At 40.2% G+C, this 23,289-nt stretch overlaps 1 protein-coding gene across 3 annotated transcripts in view; it reads left to right on the top strand.

Annotated features, from left to right (window-relative positions):
* The window catches only part of LOC130904821 (septin-9-like), a 146,985-nt gene that overhangs the window by 23,097 nt on the left and 100,599 nt on the right, over positions 1 to 23,289 (top strand). The window contains exon 2 of one of the 3 annotated variants that reach the window (XM_057817862.1): positions 2,495 to 2,557. In XM_057817862.1, the coding sequence (XP_057673845.1) occupies positions 2,495 to 2,557 (63 nt within the window). Of the gene's footprint in view, positions 1 to 2,494; positions 2,558 to 17,269; positions 17,408 to 23,289 lie in introns of those variants that run through there. The other 2 variants (XM_057817867.1, XM_057817866.1) reach the window with 2 other exon arrangements.

Raw genomic sequence — 23,289 nt, 5'->3', positions numbered from 1 at the left:
GTCCCCCTTTTTAAAAAGGGGGACCGGAGGGTGTGTTCCAATTATAGAGGAATCACACTCCTCAGCCTCCCCGGTAAAGTCTATTCAGGGGTGCTGGAGAGGAGGGTCCGTCGGGAAGTCGAATCTCGGATTCAGGAGGAGCAGTGTGGTTTTCGTCCCGGTCGTGGAACAGTGGACCAGCTCTACACCCTCAGCAGGGTCCTTGAGGGTGCATGGGAGTTCGCCCAACCAGTCTACATGTGTTTTGTGGATTTGGAGAAGGCGTTCGACCGTGTGCCTAGGGGAATCCTGTGGAGGGTGCTCCGAGAGTACAGGGTACCGAGCCCCTTGGTAAGGGCTGTTCGGTCCCTGTACGACCGGTGTCAGAGTCTGGTCCGCATTGCCGGCAGTAAGTCGAATTCGTTCCCAGTGAGGATTGGACTCCGCTAAGGCTGCCCTTTGTCACCGATTCTGTTCATAATTTTTATGGACAGAATTTCTAGGCGCAGCCGAAGCGTTGAGGGTTTCCGGTTTGGTGGCCTCAGCATTGCATCTCTGCTTTTTGCAGATGATGTGGTGCTGTTGGCGTCATCAAGCCATGACCTCCAACTCTCACTGGGAAGGTTCGCAGCTGAGTGCGAAGCGGTTGGGATGAAGATCAGCACCTCCAAATCCGAGACCATGGTCCTCAGCCGGAAAAGGGTGGCATGCCCTCTCCGGGTCGGGGATGAGATCCTGCCCCAAGTGGAGGAGTTCAAGTATCTTGGGGTCTTGTTCACGAGTGAGGGTGGGAAGGAGCGGGAGATTGACAGGCGGATCGGTGCAGCGTCTTCAGTGATGCGGACTCTGCACCGGTCCGTTGTGGTGAAGAAGGAGCTGAGCCAAAAGGCGAAGCTCTCGATTTACCAGTCGATCTACGTTCCTACCCTCACCTATGGTCACGAGCTGTGGGTCGTGACCGAAAGAACAAGATCCTGGATACAAGCGGCCGAAATGAGTTTCCTCTGCAGGGTGTCCGGGCTCTCCCTTAGAGATAGGGTGAGAAGCTCGGTCATCCGGGAGGGGCTTGGTGTCGAGCCGCTACTCCTCCGCGTTGAGAGGAGCCAGTTGAGGTGGCTAGGGCATCTGGTTCGGATGCCTCCTGGACGCCTCCCTGGAGAGGTGTTCCGGGCATGTCCCACCGGCAGGAGGCCCCGGGGTCGACCCAGGACACGCTGGAGACACTATGTCACTCGGCTGGCCTGGGAACGCCTTGGAATCCCGCCGGAGGAGCTGGCTGAAGTGGCTGGGGAGAGGGAAGTCTGGGCTTCCCTGCTAAAGCTGCTGCCCCCGCGACCCGACCCCGGACTAAGCGGAAGATAATGGATGGATGGATGGATGGATGGGAAAAATACTTAGATAAAAGAATATCCTGTAAAAATATTGGAGTAGAGAGATTGAAACAGTGATGACATTTTGCTGCTGTCTTCGTCGCATTTTCGTTGTTCAGAATAATTCCCCATCAATGGGCTGAATTCTAAATCAGATGAAATCGTGACCCTGCCGACGTCTTCCTCCAGCTGGGGACGCTAGAGCGCTATAATGACAGGCAGGGCGAAACAGCAGATTAAAAGACTAATTTCTCGTCATCTGCGCTTTACTAAATTGTTGTAAATAGTCGAATTGTCTCAAAATATGATTGTAATTCACATAATAATGCTATTTAAGATGTTTTTTATTGCTGTCTCGGGCACTTTGACGGGGTTAAGATCAGTGTTTTGAAGTTCTTCTTCACCAAACCCAGTTTTCACAAAATTGGAAACATGATTAGTGTAAGATGGCAAACTAAGAATAGAAAATTCAATTTCTGGAGAAATTGCAATGGTAGCTTTTCTTTCGCAGGTAAGGTCCTGTTGATTTTAAGGGTCACTTCCTATTGATATGAGGTCACTTCCTTTGGGGACTTTTCAGGATCATTTCCTGTTGATATCAGGTCAATTCCTGTTGATATTTTGGCATACATGGCTGTCAATGGAATCCAAGCATATTGGAATCAATAGAATTGAGATGAAATGAATGGTACGACATACATGGCAATGGCATCCCATTAGAAACGAATGGGTACGTTTTTTTGTGAATTTTGAGGAACTGTAGGTTTTTGGCAAATTCTGTAAACAACTTTTATGCCCCTTCCCTTCCTGAAATTTTTGATGTATGGTTTATGTGAATTGGATAAAAATTGTAGGACTAGAATTATTTTGGAAAAAAAACTTTTTTCTCAAAAATCCCACGTTTTGGCGCGAACGATCATTTTTGGGAGGGTAATTCGAAAGATAACCCTGCGTCGCACGAGTATTCCGTTTATTTCGTTATTCGAACGGTGTCGATGGGCTAAACTGTTTGGGCTGTGCAGCACACCGAAGAAATGACATTGAAAAAAAAAGGAATAACATAGATGGTTGATTTTACATTACATGCAAAGCTACCATCAAAAATGGAAGAATGGAAATAATTATTTTTCTATGTCTGTTTACAGCTAGGTCAGCCAGCGCGCGATCAAGAAGGATGGAGAAAGATGGCTCCAACATCCCTAATTCTGGTAAGTACAGAGCTGTCATGAGGTCATGGCGTTGACGTTTGCTGCCTGATTTGAAGTGCGATGACACCTTCTGCCAGTCTCTGCGGTCACTGATTGTTCCTGGCATTTTTATATAAGTCATTGTCACTGACCTTCCGTGGCAGGAACTGTCTCCTGCATAGATAACAGACAACAGATAAGCCTTTATCACAGATAGATCGATAGATTGATATATGCACTGTATCTACTCGAAGTGTACACACATAAAGAGCTAGCAAAGTTACTATTCGTCAAAATGTTTCAAGCTTTTCTAAAAATATGCTTCAAACTGCTTGTTTTCACTCTTACAGTAAAACAGGGGCGTCACTAGGTATAAAATGTTAAATCAATGGCAATATTTTATAATATTTAGTCCATATTTTGACCGTTAGTTGGCGCCATGGTTTGCAGGCTCGCAGTGATGACGTAATTGGTATCTTTCCAAATGTGTAGCGAGTGAAACAATTGCTTATTGCTGCCTAAACTCGCAAAGTAAAATGCCACGATGTGCTGCTTTTGGATGCAATTTCCAGTCAAACGGAAACAAGGGGAGTGAAGTGAGTGGTCAAGGTAGAATTATTATTTTTAGTGAATAAATGTGCATAAGTGGAAGCTTCTCCCCCTTTTTGGTCCTTGTATGCACGTACCCTACCCACCACGCGTTATGACTGGCGCCCGAACATTTTTCCTGGATCCTCAGTCAAGTAAGGGATCCGTCTATTTTCTGGATCCGACGGTCCCACCACGTCTGCAATATTGGTTTCGGATCTGTCCATTTTTTTGATTCGTCGGTCCCACAGTGGCTTTTCAGATCAGTCTACTTTGTGGAATCGACAGCTGCGACATTGTCATGGGATCGGTCTAATTCTCGGATCTTCGAGTGAGTAAAAAACACGGATTTGGATTACTATTGCTATCTTTTATGTTGACTATTCTTCGTGGCAGTTTTCCCTAAATCATGCTAAATAATTAAAGCACTATGGCACGCTACAGTGACGACAGTGACTCTGACGTGGACCTCACAACAATGTTGGAGTTCGTCAGGGAACGCGTGTTTGCTTACTGCTGAGCTCCCGAGTGAAGAGTGGTCAAGGTGGAAATATTATTTTTTGTGAATAAATGTGCATAGTGGAAGCTTCTCCCCTTTTTGGTACTTTTATACACGTATCCTAGCTACCATGCGTTACAATGGGCAAGACATGGATTACACAAGGTGTGCTCTTTGGCCTGTACTGTATGTAAAGCACACGACAGCTCTGGATGCTAACAATCTACATAATTATATTGGGATAAGTTTGAAAACGCAATATGCTTACCTTGAATATCTACTAATAAAACCGGAGTTCCAAACAGCATACACTCTCGCTCCCAACCGGAGTTCCAAACAGCATACACTCTTGCATCACCAGTTTTGCATTTTTCCCTGAAGCTCGTCTTGTGAACGACCGACAGTGCTGTCCTGCTATTCACTTTTCAGATCTGGTTCAAATAGGAAGGGTAGAACTGACGACATGTTGGGAAAGCTAACGAGTGACACGCTGGAATTTCGGCAACGGGACCAGTGACGTCACGCACTGCGACGTAACAAGAATGGCGACCTATCACTTAAAATAATTTTACAAACTTTATTAAAACAAAATCAGTAAGAGGGGTTTTAATATCAAATTATTATAACTCATACTAACATTTATCTTTTAAGAATTACTTGTCTTAAAAATAGAGGATCCCTTTAAGAACAGGTGGGGCTTAGCCCCCAGGAGTTACGCAGGGTATAAGTGAACGTAGCACAAAACTTCACAAACAGCTAACAAAGAACGCTAATTTATATACATATATACGTATACAGGGGCGTCACTAGGTGTTAAGAACGGGGGGCTTATTTAAAATGTAAATAGTCATGTAAATAAAGAAAACACACTCATGAGAAGGTGTGTCCAAACTTTTGGCCTGTACTGTATATGTGTGTAACGGAGTGTGTGTGTGTGTGTGAGGGGGGGGGGGGGGGGGGGTGTATGCTTTGTATAATCATCTTCTTGGCTTTCGCCACTTTCTAATCATTAATCTCCAACTCACCTTTTAAGTAGTGGTCTCTCCCATGCCACCTTCTTCTTCTGCTCCTCTGCTCTGACTGCTACAGATCAGTAAAGGTGGAGGACTGATTTTTATTAGTGTATTATTATGACTATCCACTGATGATAATCATAGCTTAGAGCTCAGCTCCTGTACTCGTCTGCGTAAAGTGAGAAACACAGCTGATGCTCCAGATGGAAGTCACCCCAAAGATAGCTGTAACAAGATTGCACACGTAACTCTATTAGGACCTTCACAATGCATTTCAGATTCACTAGCAAGCAGCAGCGAAGTAGCACATTTATTTCAGAGCTTGGATGGAACTTTTGACCGCAAAACAACAAAAGTAAGATGTGTGAAGAGATCGACTGTGGAAAAAAAAAAAAAAAAAAGTAGGACCGGCTGCTAGCTACAGTGGGGCAAATAAGTATTTAGTCAACCACTAATTGTGCAAGTTCTCCCACTTGAAAATATTAGAGAGGCCTGTAATTGTCAACATGGGTAAACCTTAACCATGAGAGACAGAATGTGGAAAAAAAACAAACAGAAAATGACATTGTTTGATTTTTAAAGAATTTATTTGCAAATCATGGTGGAAAATAAGTATTTGGTCAATACCAAAAGTTCATCTCAATACTTTGTTATGTACTCTTTGTTGGCAATAACGGAGGCCAAATGTTTTCTGTAACTCTTCACAAGCTTTTCACACACTGTTGCTGGTATTTTGGCTCATTCCTCCATGCAGATCTCCTCTAGAGCAGTGATGTTTTGGGGCTATCGTTGGGCAACACGGACTTTCAACTCCTTCTTCACCCTGTGGCGTCAAAATTATAACAAGAACGGGGAGCAAAAATCCCAAAACCACACGAGGAGACCTTATGGTCAGATGAAACCAAAATAGAACTTTTTGGTAGAAACACAGGTTCTCGTGTTTGGAGGAAAAAATAATACTGAATTGCACCATACCCACTGTGAAGCATGGGGGTGGAAACATCATGCTTTGGGGCTGTTTTTCTGCAAAGGGACCAGGACGACTGATCTGTGTAAAGGAAAGAATGAATGGGGCCACGTATAGAGAGATTTTGGGTAAAAATCTCCTTCGATCAGCAAGGGCATTGAAGATGAGACGTGGCTGGGTCTTTCAGCATGACAATGATCCCAAACACACAGCCAGGGCAACAAAGGAGTAGCTTCGCAAGAAGCATTTTAAAGTCCTGGAGTGGCCTAGCCAGTCTCCAGATCTCAACCCCACAGAAAATCTGTGGAGGGAGTTAAATACGTTAATAATGACAGGTTATATGATTATTGATCTAACTAATATCCTGGCAAATTATTAGGAATTTTCTTTTTTCCCAGAGTAATTGTTTTTTATTTACCTGAAGTTTTGGTGACAACTTCCGGAAATAGTCGTCCAAACATGTTAGGTAAATAAAACAACCTCAAACAATTGTTTGGTATAAAAGAAAAATTCATAATTTATAAGTGTAGACAAAATGAACTCAATACAACTAATATTCTGGCAACTTTATAGTGAATATGTCGGCATTAAAAAAAAAAAAAAAAAAAAAAACAACAACACCAAATTAAAACTAAAGAATATTTCAGGGGGGCTGACGCCTCCCCCCCCCTCCCCAAAAAACACCCCTAATGACGCCACTGCAGTCAAACTAAATAAAAACTACAGGAGTCTTTTTAGCTTAAAGCTAACATACCATGCAAAATGACATAGATGAGTAAATAAAACGAGAGCTTGCAGTGTTATTGCCTACTAAGCAACAGCTATTTAACCACATTTGTTCCAGCAACATTTGCAGACAGACATGCGAAGCAATACTCACAGTCATACATTTTAATTCTCTGCTAAAATGACTAATATTACTTCAGCCTACTCAGTCAGTTGTGATACTCTTCTTCATGTGTGTATCTATGACTATATTATACTGCCCCCAGGTGGCCTAGGTGTACACACCAGAAGGGTCTGCGCAGGAGTTAAATGTTTAGTGAAGTGTATGAAGTGCTGCTGGAATCATGAGTGTCATTAACTCAGCAATTGTCACTAAAGGCCAAGTAATACTGGGAATATGTATTTTCTCAAGCATTTCTTTGTGCAGAGAGAACCTTCTTAGTGTATCATTAAGACAAAACAGGGAGAGAATAAAAGACCGAGGGAAGGAAACACATATGTGCACATTTACACATTATTACATCGAGATTATGGCTGCGTGCAGTCCAGGATGTGAACTAATCCTATAAACACTAAGGCTAATGGGACAGCGTGCACATAATGTTTTTTTGTGGGACTGTGGGTGTCACCAGTTTCTTAGTTGTGTGTGAAAACGACATCACTTTAATAACCACGTGTCATGTGGTGTTTATTGGCCTAGTATCTCAAATCACTCTTGTAATGAATTGCTCTGTCGTTATTATCGTTTCATTTTCAATAGTTGGTATGTGCCATGGGCAAGAATTAATGGCACTGACGGCCCATGGAAAATTACACTGACATGACAACACATAGAAAGTGAAATGTGATTGGACGGGGGAAAAAATCTAACAAACGCCACTGGAAACTCGGTAGACAAACTTCTTTTTTTACAGTCTGTGCAAGAGAATGAGAAAACCACACGCACACGCCCAAGGGCGTAGGTTTCGTCTCAATATTGGAAGGGACGATATCACAGCATAACCTGCATGTACAGTTTTTGCTGGGGACGGGACATTAATAAGACCAAATGGATTGGGTGAACGGGGGTCAGGGCTATATTTCTCACCAATATCAACCTAATTAATTGATAGGCTAAATGATTAATGCAAAATAAATCTCTATTGACTTATACAGTGGGTCAAATAAGTATTTAGTCAACCACTAATTGTGTAAGTTCTCCCACTTGAAAATATTAGAGAGGCCTGTAATTGTCAACATGGTTATACCTCAACCATTGAGAGACAGAATGTGGAAACCCCCCCCAGAAAATTACTTGTTTGATTTTTAAAGAATTTATTTGCAAATCATTGGTGAAAATAAGTATTTGGTCAATACCAAAAGTTCATCTCAATACTTTGTTATTTACACTTTGTTGGCAATAACGGAGGCCAAACATTTTCTGTAACTCTTCACAAGCTTTTCACACACTGTTGCTGGTATTTTGGCCCATTCCTCCATGCAGATCTCCTCTAGAGCAGTGATGTTTTGGGGCTGTCTTTGGGCAACACGGACTTTCAACTTCCTCCGCAGATTTTCTATGGGGTTGAGACCTGGAGACTGGCTAGGCCACTCCAGGACCTTGAAATGCTTCTTACGAAGCCACTCCTTTGTTGCCCTGGCTGTGTGTTTGGGATTATTGTCATGCTGAAAGACCCAGCCACGTCTCATCTTCAATGGCCTTGCTGATGGAAGGAGATTTTCACTCAAAATCTCTCGATACATGGTCCCATTCATTCTTTCCTTTACACAGATCAGTCGTCCTGGTCCCTTTGCAGAAAAACAGCCCCAAAGCATGATGTCTCCACCCCCATGCTTCACAGTGGGTATGGCGCAATTCAGTATTCTTTTTCCTCCAAACAAGAGAACCTGTGTTTCTACCAAAAAGTTCTATTTTGATTTCATCTGACCATAACACATTCTCCCAGTCCTCTTCTGGATCATCTAAATGCTCTCTAGTGAACCGCAGACGGGCCTGGACGTGTACTTTCTTCAGCAGGGGGACACGTCTGGCAGTGCAGGATTTGAGTCCCTGGCGGCGCATTGTTTTACCGATAGTAGCCTTTGTTATTGCGGTCCCAGCTCTCTGTAGGTCATTCACTAGGTCCCCCTGTGTGGTTCTGGGATTTTTGCTCCCCGTTCTTGTTATCATTTTGACGCCACAGGGTGAGGAGGGAGTTGAAAGTCCGTGTTGCCCAACGACAGCCCCAAAACATCACTGCTCTAGAGGAGATCTGCATGGAGGAATGGGCCAAAATACCAGCAACAGTGGTTGAAAAGCTTGTGATGAGTTACAGAAAACGTTTGGCCTCCGTTATTGCCAACAAAGGGTACATAACAAAGTATTGAGATGAACTTTTGGTATAGACCAAATACTTACTTTCCACCATGAATAGCAAATAGATTCTTTAAAAATCAAACAATGGGATTTTCTGTTTTTTTTTTTTTCCACATTCTGTCTCTCATGGTTGAAGTTTACCCATGTTGACAATTACAGGCCTCTCTAATATTTTCAAGTGGGAGAACTTGCACAATTAGTGGTTGACTAAATACTTATTTGCCCCACTGTTCTAACTTTCACTCTGCAATTTTTTTAACATCTTAATCTGATCATTTTCCTTAAATCTAGTAGAATAATTTTCTCCATCTTGTTTAGATTGTTAAAGATTAGTTAACAGATTGATGCGTCAGATTCTTCCATTTACTTTAAGTAAATATTACTATTTGTTCTTGTTAAGCCCATACATCTAAAAGTTGGTAATTTCTCACCTAATTCAAGAAAAATGCTTTCAAATAAGGTTTTGAACAATATCCATTGTTGAATTGAGAACATTTCTGACAAGTTTTTTTTAAATTTAAGATTAAATATGCAAACTTTTTTCTCAAAATAAGTCTGCTAAGCTTAGTTTCAGCTAGCTATCTTCTCATGTCACGAAATCTGAGTAAAATTTACTTGAACTACTAGCGGATAATTTCACTTATTAGTAGATTTGCACTGAAAACAAGGGAATTAGTTTTCCCCAACCTAGTTTTAAGGAGGTGGGTTTTTCTAAATTACTTTTATAACTGAAGTCATTATATAATGCAAATAAAGTTGCTTGAAAGTTGGTGTGGTCAATTTGAGCATCCTGAAAAGTTGGTAGTGTCCCTACCGTCCCTATGCAAACCTACGCCCTTGCACACGCCTCATGACAATGACCCCCTTCTTCTTCTTCATATGACGCATCCAATTTGGAGGCGCTTACACATGTTGACCACAAGAGGCCGCCACAGTGCGAAGTTTTTTTTTTTTTTTTTTTGGTGAAATAAAACTGCTGCCATTGGTTGTATAAAGGTCTGTTTCTATCAATCTTACATCAAAAAAGGGAAATGGATAAAAGACTGATCACAATTTTGCAAATTAACCCTATATTGCCAAATGTATCACATTTGATACACCTAAAATTTCATGATTTTGAGACCAATTCTTGATATTTCTTTTTGAAAAAAAAAAAAAAAAATGATGGATGCAAGTCAACACAGGCATCTGCAGGTTCCATGAGAAAAAAAAAACAGGATTTAGCTAGGGTTATAGATATCTGAGCGCTTATTACACATATTCATATTTACTTTTCTTTTTACAAATTTGAAAGCAAGGTTTCATTAGGACCTTATTTGTCTCTGATAATTGCTTCATGTTGCAGGTATTTAAGAGCATCAACTACTGAAAAATATATTGTGAATGAATGAAAATTGAGAGCTTCTTATCTATTACCATGTCGACTGTAGGCTGAAGTATGGATAAAAGAGGGGCAGCTAACAGTGGCGCCACCATGGGGTGTCCAGGGGTGGCCACGGCCACCCCTATAAATTGGTTGGCCACCCCACTGGCCACCCCGCTTGCCAGTATATCGTTTGATTGTTGTAGCATCACTTATGCATTTCATCCCAAATTAATGCATTTATTTAGTTTTGTTAAATGTAGGGCTGTCAAATTTATCATGTTAACGGGCGGTAATTAATTTTTTTTTAATTAATCGTGAAAATATTTATCGCAATTAACGCATTCGCAGTACGACTCATTCACGCATTGCCGCAAATAGCTTACAATGGCGCCGTTTTACTTCTATACAGAGATAAGAGGCAGTGTCAAGTGAGTGGAGAAGATAAAAGCATTCATTGGGGCTGTGCTTTTAATTGGCAAAAGCTTTGTCATCTCGCCCACAGCAACTATAAATATTGTGGGAAGCGACGTAGGGAAGAATGTCAGGAGTTGATCTTTTTCTTAACACCCTGTAATGTATCCAGCGTAGAGAAGATATAATATTTGCTGCTACCACACACAGTCATGGTTGAACCACTTCCCATCATGCATTTGGGCAGAACAGTTAAGTCGCTACAGTATCATTTACTGAAAGCTCAACAAATACACTACATGGCAATATTTAGTCACAATATACAAACTCACATTTATCGTTAAGAATTACAAGTCTTTCTATCAGTGGATCCCATTCACAGAAAGAAGGTTAATAATGTTAATGCCATCTTGTGGATTTATTGTCATAATAAACAAATACAGTACTTATGTACAGTATGTTGAATGTATTTATCCGTCTTGTCATCTTTCCATTCCAACAATAATTTACAGAAAAATATGGCATATTTTAGAGATGGTTTGAATTGCGATTAATTACGATTAATTAATTTTAAGCTGTGATTAACTCGATTGAAAAATTTTAATTGTTTGACAGCCCTAGTTAAATGTACACCTTATGCCTAATATATACATATCACAATAAAACAGAATTGTTGTGGAACTCAAAATGTTGACTGGACAGTTACGGACTATGCACATTAAATCATTAGTAACATCAATTATTACACAATACACCAAAGTATATCAGTAGCTGTGTCCTTAAGTCTTTCTGATAGTTTTCCCCTGACCTTTTTACTGCAATAATATCATGAAAACCTGAAATTATGGATTTTAGTTTTGGCCACCCCAAGATTTTAAGTGGCCCCATCTGGCCATCCCTATGAAAAATTTCTGGAGGCGCCACTGGCAGCTAAGTGGCAAGAGTCAGCAACTTTGCAACTTTTTTAAACTGTTGAGCTTTTTGGCAACTAGAACGGGATATAACAAATGTGAAATTGTTTACATTACCATTTATAATAATGTTATACAGTATATGATGATTTAAATATTATTATTATTATTATTATTATAATATTAACATATGTTATATAAAATGTTATGTTATGTTACGTTATATGTTATTTATTTTAAATAAATTAAATTAAATTGCAATATATTTTATGGTATACTGCAAAATGCCTCCCACCCAAACAAAAGTTAATAACTGAAGCTGGCTTAAGATTTGTTTTCCCAATAGTGTTACAAAGGTAGCCGGTCTGCATGAAGGCGCGCCGCACGACACGATCCGTAGCCCTCTTCCATGGTAGGACTTGTATCTGTGCCGCATGACGCATCTAGCTTGGCAGGCGAGCGCGATAGCCAGTGTTGTTAATTTCACTTTTAAAAAATGAATTAATCACAGTTACAAATTACTTCTCCCAAAAAGTAATTAAGTTAGTAACTCAGTTACCCGAATATAAGAGTAATTAGTTACTTGGCAAAGTAACTGGTGTTATTTTTCATGGGTTTTTTTTTCATTCAAAAAATCAATCAATCAATAAATAAATAAAAAACATAGGGTTTTTTTTTTTTTTTTTTTTTTCAAACTATGTGAAGTTCAAATGGTTTTTGGGACAATTCGCCCTAGGCCAATTCTTTACCCTAAACTCAACTAGACACAGCGGAATTGTGGATATTGCGAAAACTAGATAGTAACCTCTGCCATGTTTAGAAGTCATTTAATTTTGTGAATCAACCGTTAAAGTTGTTAAAATTGCTCCGTTACATTAGTTCCCTTCTGTCTCCTTTCTACATGTGAAAGTTTTATTATTTATCTTTTTTTTGGAAACTTTGTTTATTGGTTTCATAAGTCTCATGACGTAATGAAGTGACAATATTTGGGCATTTTTCCCTTTTTTACCATATCAAAACAAAAAAATAACAAACAATAAAACCCTAAACGCCCCCAATACCCAAGGCACATATCTCCAAAAACACTATATGATTATTGTTCCTCTTTAAAACAAAAAAAGGCATGATCAAGTAAAACTATATTCACATATATTTGGGGCAATTTTCAAACATCCACACAAAGACGACATTTTTTATTTTTGCTGCAGACAAAATCAGCTCCTCTGCCATGGTGTGGGGTTATTTTCATAGGCGGAGTTTGACTTTTGGGACAGGGGGGGACAACATGTCAATGAACCCGAAACGCAGTATCAGCAAAAAAATTAAAATTAAATTACAATAATAAGTTGAAAATGAACGTTTTTTGTTACCCATCATTCTTGAGGGGAATTCCAAATCAGGCTGCTTAGGCAATACTTTTCGCCGAGATCATCATCATCCATTGAATATGGTACGCCCACCGGTGTCTTGCCAATGTAGTTACCCCAGTCAAAAATTGTATCCCCTGGGTGGTGCCACTGTGCTGCACATTTTTGCTCGATTTCCGTGTTTTGGTGATGTAGTTATCTATGTGGTTTTAAAACATGACACATCCATTAAAAAAAAAAAAAATTCTGTTGTATAACGTAACATACGTACTGAATGTAAAAAAGGCAATGTTTCACTGCTATAACTGTTATGACTGTAATTCAAGTCCTGTATGGAGTTTCTCCAGTTTAATAAACGTCGATGTCCAAAATATATAACTATGGTTGTTTTCTAGCTTCATTTCATTGTTTAAGTCGACATAACTCATAACTAATGTGTGTGCGCTCCCGCGGCCAGTGGACACAATTTTTGACGGGGGTAACTACATTGGCAAGACACCGGTGGTGGCTCTGTCGTACAATTAGCGTCTTCAGTGGGGCAAATTGAAATGCCGCTCACCATTTTGACGGTGCTCTCTAGCGTTTCATGGTCCACATTTTCTATCCTTGGTTCTTGCTCAGTAGTTGTTGTTGCTTTTGAAAGCTTAGGTTTGAAAAAAATTAAGTATATCCATCTTGTCTCTTCGGTCCTCTGGTGGTTTTGGCAAAGCAAATGATGGTCTAAGGTTATAGTGACATGATCTGCTCAAAAAATCACTTTGGCCCATTAAAATATCTTTTTTTGTTCATTAAATTCATTATGTTGTTTGTTTTATTGCTTTACAACTTTTATAGACAATATTTTCCCGGAAAATTCTTAATTTTAAAATCATATACAGTACTGCATAGGAAAGTCAATTACATGCAATGACACTTTCCTCCACCAGAGCCCCCCCCCTGAAACTCTGCTTATGGTTATTTTTAGGGTTGTTCCGATCATGTTTTTTTGCTCCCGATCCGATCCCGATTGTTTTAGTTTGAGTATCTGCCGATCCCGATATTTCCCGATCTGATTGCTTTTTTTTTTGCTCCCGATTCAATTCCAATCCTTCCCGATAATTTTTCCCGATCATATACATTTTGGCAATGCATTAAGAAAAAAATGAATAAAACCCGGACGAATATATACATTCAACATACAGTACATAAGTACTGTATTTGTTTATTATGACAATAAATCCTCAATATGGCATTTTCAGTGCCTTGCAAAAGTATTCGGCCTCCTTGAACCTTGCAACCTTTCGCCACATTTCAGGCTTCAAACATAAAGATATAAAATTTTAATTTTTTGTCAAGAATCAACAACAAGTGGGACACAATCGTGAAGTGGAACAAAATTTATTGGATAATTTAAACTTTTTTAACAAATAAAAAACTGAAAAGTGGGGGCGTGCAATATTATTCGGCCCCCTTGCGTTAATACTTTGCAGCGCCACCTTTTGCTCCAATTACAGCTGCAAGTCCCTTGGGGTATGTTTCTATCAGTTTTGCACATCGAGAGACTGACATTCTTGCCCATTCTTCCTTGCAAAACAGCTCGAGCTCAGTGAGGTTGGATGGAGAGTGTTTGTGAACAGCAGTCTTCAGCTCTATCCACAGATTCTCGATTGGATTCAGGTCTGGACTTTGACTTGGCCATTCTAACACCTGGATACGTTTATTTTTGAACCATTCCATTGTAGATTTGGCTTTATGTTTTGGATCATTGTCCTGTTGGAAGATAAATCTCCGTCCCAGTCTCAGGTCTTGTCCAGATACCAACAGGTTTTCTTCCAGAATGTTCCTGTATTTGGCTGCATCCATCTTCCCGTCAATTTTAACCATCTTCCCTGTCCCTGCTGAAGAAAAGCAGGCCCAAACCATGATGCTGCCACCACCATGTTTGACAGTGGGGATGGTGTGTTCAGGGTGATGAGCTGTGTTGCTTTTACGCCAAACATATCGTTTTGCATTGTGGCCAAAAAGTTCAATTTTGGTTTCATCTGACCAGAGCACCTTCTTCCACATGTTTGGTTTGTCTCCCAGGTGGCTTGTGGTAAACTTTAAACGAGACTTTTTATGGATATCTTTGAGAAATGGCTTTCTTCTTGCCACTCTTCCATAAAGGCCAGATTTGTGCAGTGTACGACTGATTGTTGTCCTATGGACAGACTCTCCCACCTCAGCTGTAGATCTCTGCAGTTGATCCGGGGTGATCATGGGCCTCTTGGCTGCATCTCTGATCAGTTTTCTCCTTGTTTGAGAAGAAAGTTTGGAAGGACGGCCGGGTCTTTGTAGATTTGCAGTGGTCTGATGCTCCTTCCATTTCAGTATGATGGCTTGCACAGTGCTCCTTGAGATGTTTAAAGCTTGGGAAATCTTTTTGTATCCAAATCCGGCTTTAAACTTCTCCACAACAGTATCTCGGACCTGCCTGGTGTGTTCCTTGGTTTTCATAATGCTCTCTGCACTTTAAACAGAACCCTGAGACTATCACAGAGCAGGTGCATTTATACGGAGACTTGATTACACACAGGTGGATTCTATTTATCATTATCGGTCATTTAGGACAACATTCAGAGATCCTCACTGAACTTCTGGAGTGAGTTTGCTGCACTGAAAGTAAAGGGGCCGAATAATATTGCATGCCCCACTTTTCACTTTTTTATTTGTTAAAAAAGTTTAAATTATCCAATAAATGTTGTTCCAGTTCACGATTGTGTCCCACTTGTTGTTGATTCTTGACAAAAAAATTAAATTTCATATCTTTATGTTTGAAGCCTGAAATGTGGCGAAAGGTTGCAAGATTCAAGGGGGCCGAATACTTTTGCAAGGCACTGTACATTATTAACATTCTTTCTGTGAGAGGGATCCACGGACAGAAAGACTTGTGACTTTGTATATTGTGACTAAATATTGTCATCTAGTGTATTTGTTGAGCTTTCAGTAAATGATACTGCAGCCATTCAACTCAAAGGCATGACGGGAAGTGGAACCATGACTGTGCATAGTGCTACCAATTGATATATCTTCTCTGCGTTGGGAAATAACATAAGGTGTTAAGAAAAAGATCATTTGCTACCTTGGTTCCCCACATTGCTTCCAATGATATTTCTAATCGTAGGGAGAGGGATTGTAAGACTTTAGCCTATTAAAAGCAGGCTCCAAAGGCTGCCAAAATCCACTCTACTCATTTTACGCTGCCTTTTATCTCTCTAAATGGGTAAAACGGCGCCATTACAGATTGAGCGCGACAATGCGTGAGTGGGTCGTGCAACCCATGTATTAATTGCATTAAATATTTAACGTGATACATTTTTAAAGAATTATTTACTGCCGTTATAGGGATAATTTTGATAACTAAATAATTTAAATACAATTAGAAAACGATTTAATTTAAAAATATATATATATTAAAAAAAGGCATGGCCGATATATTTTTTGCTGATTCTGAAATTATGAAAATGACGTGATTGGACATCTCTAGTTATTTTCCACTGAGCAACGTGGTATGCCACCTTATATGATGCTAACAGTGCTCGCTGGTTTATTGATGTAACACTGACAAAGCGGGACGATTGTTGGCAATATTCGGGACATTTTCACTGAAAAAAAAAAAATCAAGCGGCTAATCAATGTGACTGGGGTCTAATGTCTTTAAATGACATCTTAACTGATTTGGCTTCCTGCTGTCCGCTGCAAACATTTTTAGACACAGTAAACAGACTGGCCTTCCCTTGTCTCCCACTGTATTCAAAGTCAAAGCCAAAAACCAAACGCTAGATACACTTCGTCATATTTCCTTGTCTTAGCTCTTCATATCTCTGGTGCTCTTTGCTGCGGTCTCCTGTTTGGTTCAAAAATTCTGCGCTCACTCTGAAAATGAGAGCGCCATTGCCACCCACTGAGTGGATGTGCAATTACACTTTATTCTAGAAAGGCATTTTTGTTACATGGCATCAACATCCCTCAAGATGGCGCCAAGGCACAACTTTTCTATTAAATTGGGCTTTGTTTAACACAGAAACAGCAGGTTTTTCAACAAATACCAGATCAGTGCAAACACATAAAAAGAAAAATATTTGTGAATTTGTGAGTAGTTGGGGAACACTGTAACGGCATCGGTTATTTTGGCAATCCCTGGAAGATCACACGGATCACCTATGTAGAGGGGCGTATGATGTCTCAATCATATAACTACAGACCGCCAACACAGTGGGAAAGATGTGCAAAGAGGTCAAAGGTCATGTGTATTTTCCTGATCCCAGAGACTGGTGTTCTCGCTCTCACTTTCATGTTGTTTTACACGCAGACATAACTGCGTACCATTCATCGAAAGGAAGTGTCACTTAACGAAAAGCCTTGCAAAAATAGCCTGTCACATGCTTACAGTGGACACAATGCCGCTTCAGTCTATGTAGAGGAAGCAACATATGACCTGCACATGGGCCGTGTCGTCACACTGAAGGAATCAAAGCGGGGAGAAAAAGAAGAAGCGGGGGAGAGGGAGGGAAGGAGTGAGGAAGGGAAGTCCAAAAAAAGACAGGGAGGGAGTGAGAGCTAGAGAGAGAGTGAGTGGAGTCAAAGTGCAGACGCTACATGTGGCTCTGGAGGGAGTGATCTGGTTATGGAGGGGGACAAATTCTCAGGTAGGACACATGTTTCTTCACTCAATTCACTCAACAGACTCTTCAATGAGCACCATCGAGTGCCTTTTTGTGCTTCTCTACGTTCCTCCCTTATTTTCCATTCTCTCATTTTGTTCTCTTTGCTGACTGTCTCTTAGGGAGCTATGCAGTAGACAGAGGAACATTGTATGTGTATTATCTCAAACTATTCTTTGGGTAATTCTTTCTTGTGCGTTCTGTCGTCGTTTCAAGTGCAAACAGGAAGGAGTCGTGTTTGAACAGTACTACTCTTGTCCCTCGTGGCTCTGTGGGTCACTCGCTCCTGCGGCCAACAGGATGTAGAAAGCCTGAGTCAGCCCGCGTTGCAAATAAGACACTCGAATAAGACGGGCACACACACATGCGCGCAGGCAGACATGGACTGTGTCATGTGTTAGTTAGTGGTCAGGGAAGCTGTAAAATCATTGGGAGGGAAGAATGAGTCGGAGTGGGAATTGTTCAAGTGTCTGCTGCAGCATGTGGGTGTCATTATACACTCAGGGCCACATCATTAGGTACACCCACGCAAGTTTATGACAGCTAATTAGCAACAGTTGTGGTTGTAGTAATAATAATAATGATAATAATAAACATATTAATGTATTATTAACCATGTATATAGCACTCATTGGCGGCAATTGACAGCACTAGACGTTCAGTCCATTTTCACTGGGATAATCGCTACCGACCCTCCCAGTCAAAATGGATTGGACGTCTAGCGCTGTCAATGGCGCTAAAACATCAATTCTCCATAGTTAAGTGAATTAGGCAATCAGCTAAATACAGTGGTACCTCGACATTTGATCGCTTCGACACACGATCTTGTCGACATCCGATGTAAAATTTGACCTGCCATTTGTTTGGACATCCGACGACACAAATACGACTATTTATGACAGCACCAAATTTTCTTTGTTTTCCCGCAAGACGGACGCACAAGGATTTTCATGTGAGAGAAGTCAACATGGGTTCCGAGAATGTTAGTGCAGGTGGTGAAAGAAGGAAAAAGGTGAGGCTTACCATTGACATGAAGATGGAAATGATAGAAAAATATGAGCGTAGAGTGCGCGTTGGTGAACTGGCTCGACAATACAGCCGTAGAATGTCTACGATCTCAACGGTCCTCCTCCGACTTACGTTTGCCAATCTTTATAAGTTAAGGTGACATTATTTTGGTAACATGGCCAAAACAATCGCCAGCTTCGTTAAGTTTTTAATCATTTATTTCCGAACTTGTGCAACACAACATGCCTACTGTCCGCCGCAGCTGAACATTAAAAGTGAAAGTAAAAAGTCCTCTCTCACTCTGTCAAGTCAGCCACGCGGTGCGTTCAGGTACACCACGCCGAACACCACGCCACATTAGAACCCAATTTGTTACATTACAGGTATTATTATTATTATTATTATTTTTAATATTATTACAACAATCCCTGTCATACAAAATATTAAATTGGGATCTCACAGCACCACTACTTAATTCGCTTATGTTATGTAACATATTTTTGTATTTGAAGTACATTTTTTGTTCAATTTTCACACTATTTTCTGTAGGCGACAAAACTTTTGTCTTGTCAAAATTAGACCTTTATGTCTTCATTAAATGATAAATCTATTTTCAGTGAAACAAATATTTTTTTGTACATTCAACATCATTTGGGAGGGTCTTAACTTTCATATGAGCCATTCCTGAAACCAATTGAATAATTAAAAGCCAGGTTACTAGCAATTGTTTCTAAAAAATGGATAAGCGACAACACTTTTGTCAGGGACTCTATTATTATGTTATTATTCCGCTTTCATTCATAATTTATTTGGTATGGAGAACTTGCACAATTAGTGGTTGACTAAATACTTATTTGCCCCACTGTACGTAGTGGTGCTGTGAGATCCAAATTTAATATTTGGTTTGACTTCCATGGGCTTGGAGGCCTGCATCCATGCGGTAAGGCAAGGATTCATATAATTTATTGATGAAGTCATCAGGAACATCAAAGAAAGCAGTCTTGCATGCCTCCCAGAGTTCATCAACATTCTTGGGTTTCGTCTTCCATGCTTCCTCTTTCATCCTGTTCATGTCTGGTGACTGGGCTGGCCAGTCCTGGAAGATCTTGATCTTCTTTGCCTTGAGGAACTTTGAGGTAGAGACTGAAGTATGTGATGATGCACCACCGTGCTGCAGAATTTGTCCCTTTTTATGGTTAGGAATGTAAGAGGCAGCTAAGATTTGTTGATATTTCAGACTATTTATGTTGTCTTCCACCCTGCAGATCTCTCGCACACCCCCATACTGGATGTAACCCCAGAAAATGATTTTGCCACCACCAAACTTCACTGTTTTCTGAGTGAATTTCGGATCCATGCAGGCTCCAGTAGGTCTCTTGCAATATTTGTGGTGACTGTGGTGTAATTCAATGGAAGATTCATCAGAAAAATCCACCTTTTGCCACAAAACAGTGAGACATTAGCCGCTACTGCATTGGCATCATCATTCGCAATATTTACGTAAAATAAATGCTAACTGCAGGATTTTTTGACTTTCAACCAAGAATCGAGACTGTTTTACGTCCATATCTATAAAGAATTTTGGGGATTTTAGCATTTATTCACAAGAATTTTCTCCGGAAAAACTGTTTACCGTACATAAGGCGGCTGCTAGCTACATTCACTTACAGCACAGGTGTCAAACCGATTCCAGAAAGGGCCAAGTGGGTGCAGGTTTGCTTTCCAACCAATGAAGAGGACACCTTTTCAGATCTTTTACATGTGTAATCAGTTAAACTTTGTCAGGTGCTGCTAGTTTCAGTAGGAAGTTCATAGGTTAAACTCTCTGCACGGTATCGGTTGGAACAAAATCCAGCACCCACATGGCCCTTTCTGGAATCGGTTTGACACCTGTGACTTACAGACTACCATTGTACTTCGACATATTTACGTAAAATAAATGCTAACTGCACGTTTTTTTTGTGTGGTTTTTTTTTTTAACCAAGAATTGAGACTATTTTACGTCCATATCTATAAAGAATTCGAGGATTTAAGCATTTATTCACAAGAATTTTCACCGGGAAAGCTTTGTTTACATAAGGCGGGCGCAAGCTACATTCAATAGAGGACTAGCATTGTACTTCGACATATATACGAAAAATAAAAGTTAATTGCACTTTTTTTTTTTTTTTTGCTATTAACCAAGAATTGAGACTGTTTTACATCCATATCTATAAAGAATTCGGGGATTTAAGCATTTCTTCACAAGAATTTTCAACGAAAAAAGCTCTTTGCCTGTGATTCCACTCGGTCAGCTATGACGGCCTCGCCAACAATGCAGGCCCCCTATTTGTTGGCCCCTTGCCCCGTGTCCCGTCTATACATTATGAAGTCTATGATGACTACATAAACACCCCGTCTTTGTGGTGTCACGGACTTGGTTCCACATCTGCCTTCATGAACGTGTTGTCCTCCCATGTCGTGATGATGGCAGATGGATGCGGTATTTCCAAATTCCCCTTTGTGAGGGATTTTGATGAGTGATGCCACTCCAGCTCCACTGTTGTTTTGATTAGAGAAAGTGTAAAACGGAAGTCGCGAGCAGAAATGCGGAAGTAAAGCGCAAGTACCTCGGAAACTTGTCTATAGCAAAAAGTACTTCTTTTGATGTAGATCAGATTAACAATGCTACAAACTGCAAGTGTCTAGTAGCGTCAGTCTTCCTCTTGTGAGTAAATATAAATGCATCTGTATCTTAAGCTGTTTACATCACTGTTTTGGTTTCATGTTCGAATATATTATTTAAAGCAGCAATAATTTACAATGTCACTTATAATAAGAGGAAAAATTGAAAGGTTCTTAGGAGCCAGACACTTTCCCCAGGAGTTGACGGAGATTAAAAAAACATGGGGAAAGAAGATTTATTTCACCACACGGGCAGAAATGTGACCCCAAATGACTGCTCGTGTTGCTCCAAGTTGGACTTAAAACCTGATAATATGTCAGCCTTGTATCCACATCTTTCCATTCCATCAAGCTTGGCAAATCATCACAACATACAGTTCTGTAATATTATTTCAGCGTATCCTCCAGTGCATATACTGCGGTGCACAATCAGTTCACGTGTCTTCCCGCTAATCTGCACCCGTCATGGAAGTGATGGTGATGTGCAAAGCCTGCTTTGTTTGCACATGAGTCAACAGCACCAGAGACTGGCTGAATGGAGGCTAAAAGGCCATCAGCGTGTGCCCATTCTTTGCAGTCACAGTGAGGTCAGCTGATGACCGTCAATACAGAGTGAGACATTCACTGACTGTCAATGCAGGGTGAAATGTCACTCGTCTGACGAGGGTTTTGACGTGGAGGAAAAGTGTCCCTGACTATTTAGGGTCAATAATGAGGAGAAATGGAGATTAAATGCCACTGACAGGGAGAGATGTCTAATGGATTTGAAGTGGGAGGGTTGAGTTTATCTCTAGTAGACGTCCAATCCATTTGAATGTCGGTTCATTCGCTGCCACCCTCCCAGGTCAAATGGATCGGACGTCTACTAGTGATAAAGTCATTTAATCGCTGCCATTTTACTTTTTTGTATGACTTTGGTCAACATTTTGAGTTTAAACTTTGAAACATTGATGTGATTAAACTGACTATGACAGGAAAAAGCATGTTTATTTCATATTTCGCGCAGTATTTTATGCTCCTAAATGAAATGGACCGCTTGGATGTGTGTGGAAGTGATCGATTTATGGCGGAAAACAACGACAAGGCTGAAAAAGCAGTTTCTGCTCTTGCACTCCTCTTTAAAATAAACTGCTGTATTTTAAGCCAAAACAACTGTTGTGTTTGATAGAACAATGTGTCTATATGCTGGCATAGCAGATTCATGGCGCGATAAGCCCCCGAACTATTTTTAATTTGTCCGTTTTACCCTGAAAACCCCTATTTACAGGCGTCGTGCAACCGCTTTGGTTTCAACCTAGCCATAAAAAGAATAAGTAATCATATTTATTAATTGAAATGTCTGTCATTTTTAGCTTAGAATCATTAATTGATGTCTAATATTTCGTTAAAAAAAAAAAAAGACTTTAAAAAATTATTCATTCGCATATTTTAAACTTTTAAACAAATTACGTCACAATGAAAAAACTGGCGTCTGGAAAAAAGTCACAGATATCTACCTCAAAACTATCGCTTAATTGTATTTTTTTCGTTACTGTCACACCAGTAGGTGAATGGCGAGATAGTGTAAAGCGCTTTGAGCACCTTGAAAGGTGGAAAAGCGCTATATAAGTATACCACCATTTACCATTTACATTTTCCCCAATATTTTAGATGATAAATAATCGATCCAAACAGAAAAAAAAAAAAAAAAAAAGTTTAAAAGGGTAAATATATGAAAAAGAAAATCTCGACCAGTCCTTGATGTCTGTGATTTCTGCATCGCAACCCTTGTTAAATTACCATGTTTCACCCTTAAATTTTGCCAAAAATCCGGCTGTAGCCATTCACAGCTGTGTCTTGACACTTGGTGGGACATGCTACATGGAGTTTTTGGAACGAAAAGAGGTAGGTACGCGATATATCTCGTCAAAATAGTGACGTCTTTAATTCTGCTCTCGCGTGCTCTCGCCTCCAGTTAGGGTTTTGCTGTCAATTTTTTTTTTTTTTAAACCTGTTCAAAAAAATTTGTCCCCCTGAAAATTGAGATTTTAAGCTTTCCAATGATGTATCACACATGCATATCGGACAATTTTGAACTTGGCCAAATTGGGGGTCTTAGAGCGGAACTTCAAGTCACCTCAGTGTTTTCCGCCTCATATATTCAATTTTTTGAATCCCGCACCATGAAAATGAGTGACTTCCTGGATTGGGGAAGA

This window comes from Corythoichthys intestinalis, chromosome 16 (genome assembly GCF_030265065.1).
Source record: "Corythoichthys intestinalis isolate RoL2023-P3 chromosome 16, ASM3026506v1, whole genome shotgun sequence".
In the NCBI taxonomy this organism is placed as follows: domain Eukaryota; kingdom Metazoa; phylum Chordata; class Actinopteri; order Syngnathiformes; family Syngnathidae; genus Corythoichthys; species Corythoichthys intestinalis.
Note: the sequence above shows the minus strand (reverse complement) of the source record. Positions and strands in the feature narration are given on the sequence as shown.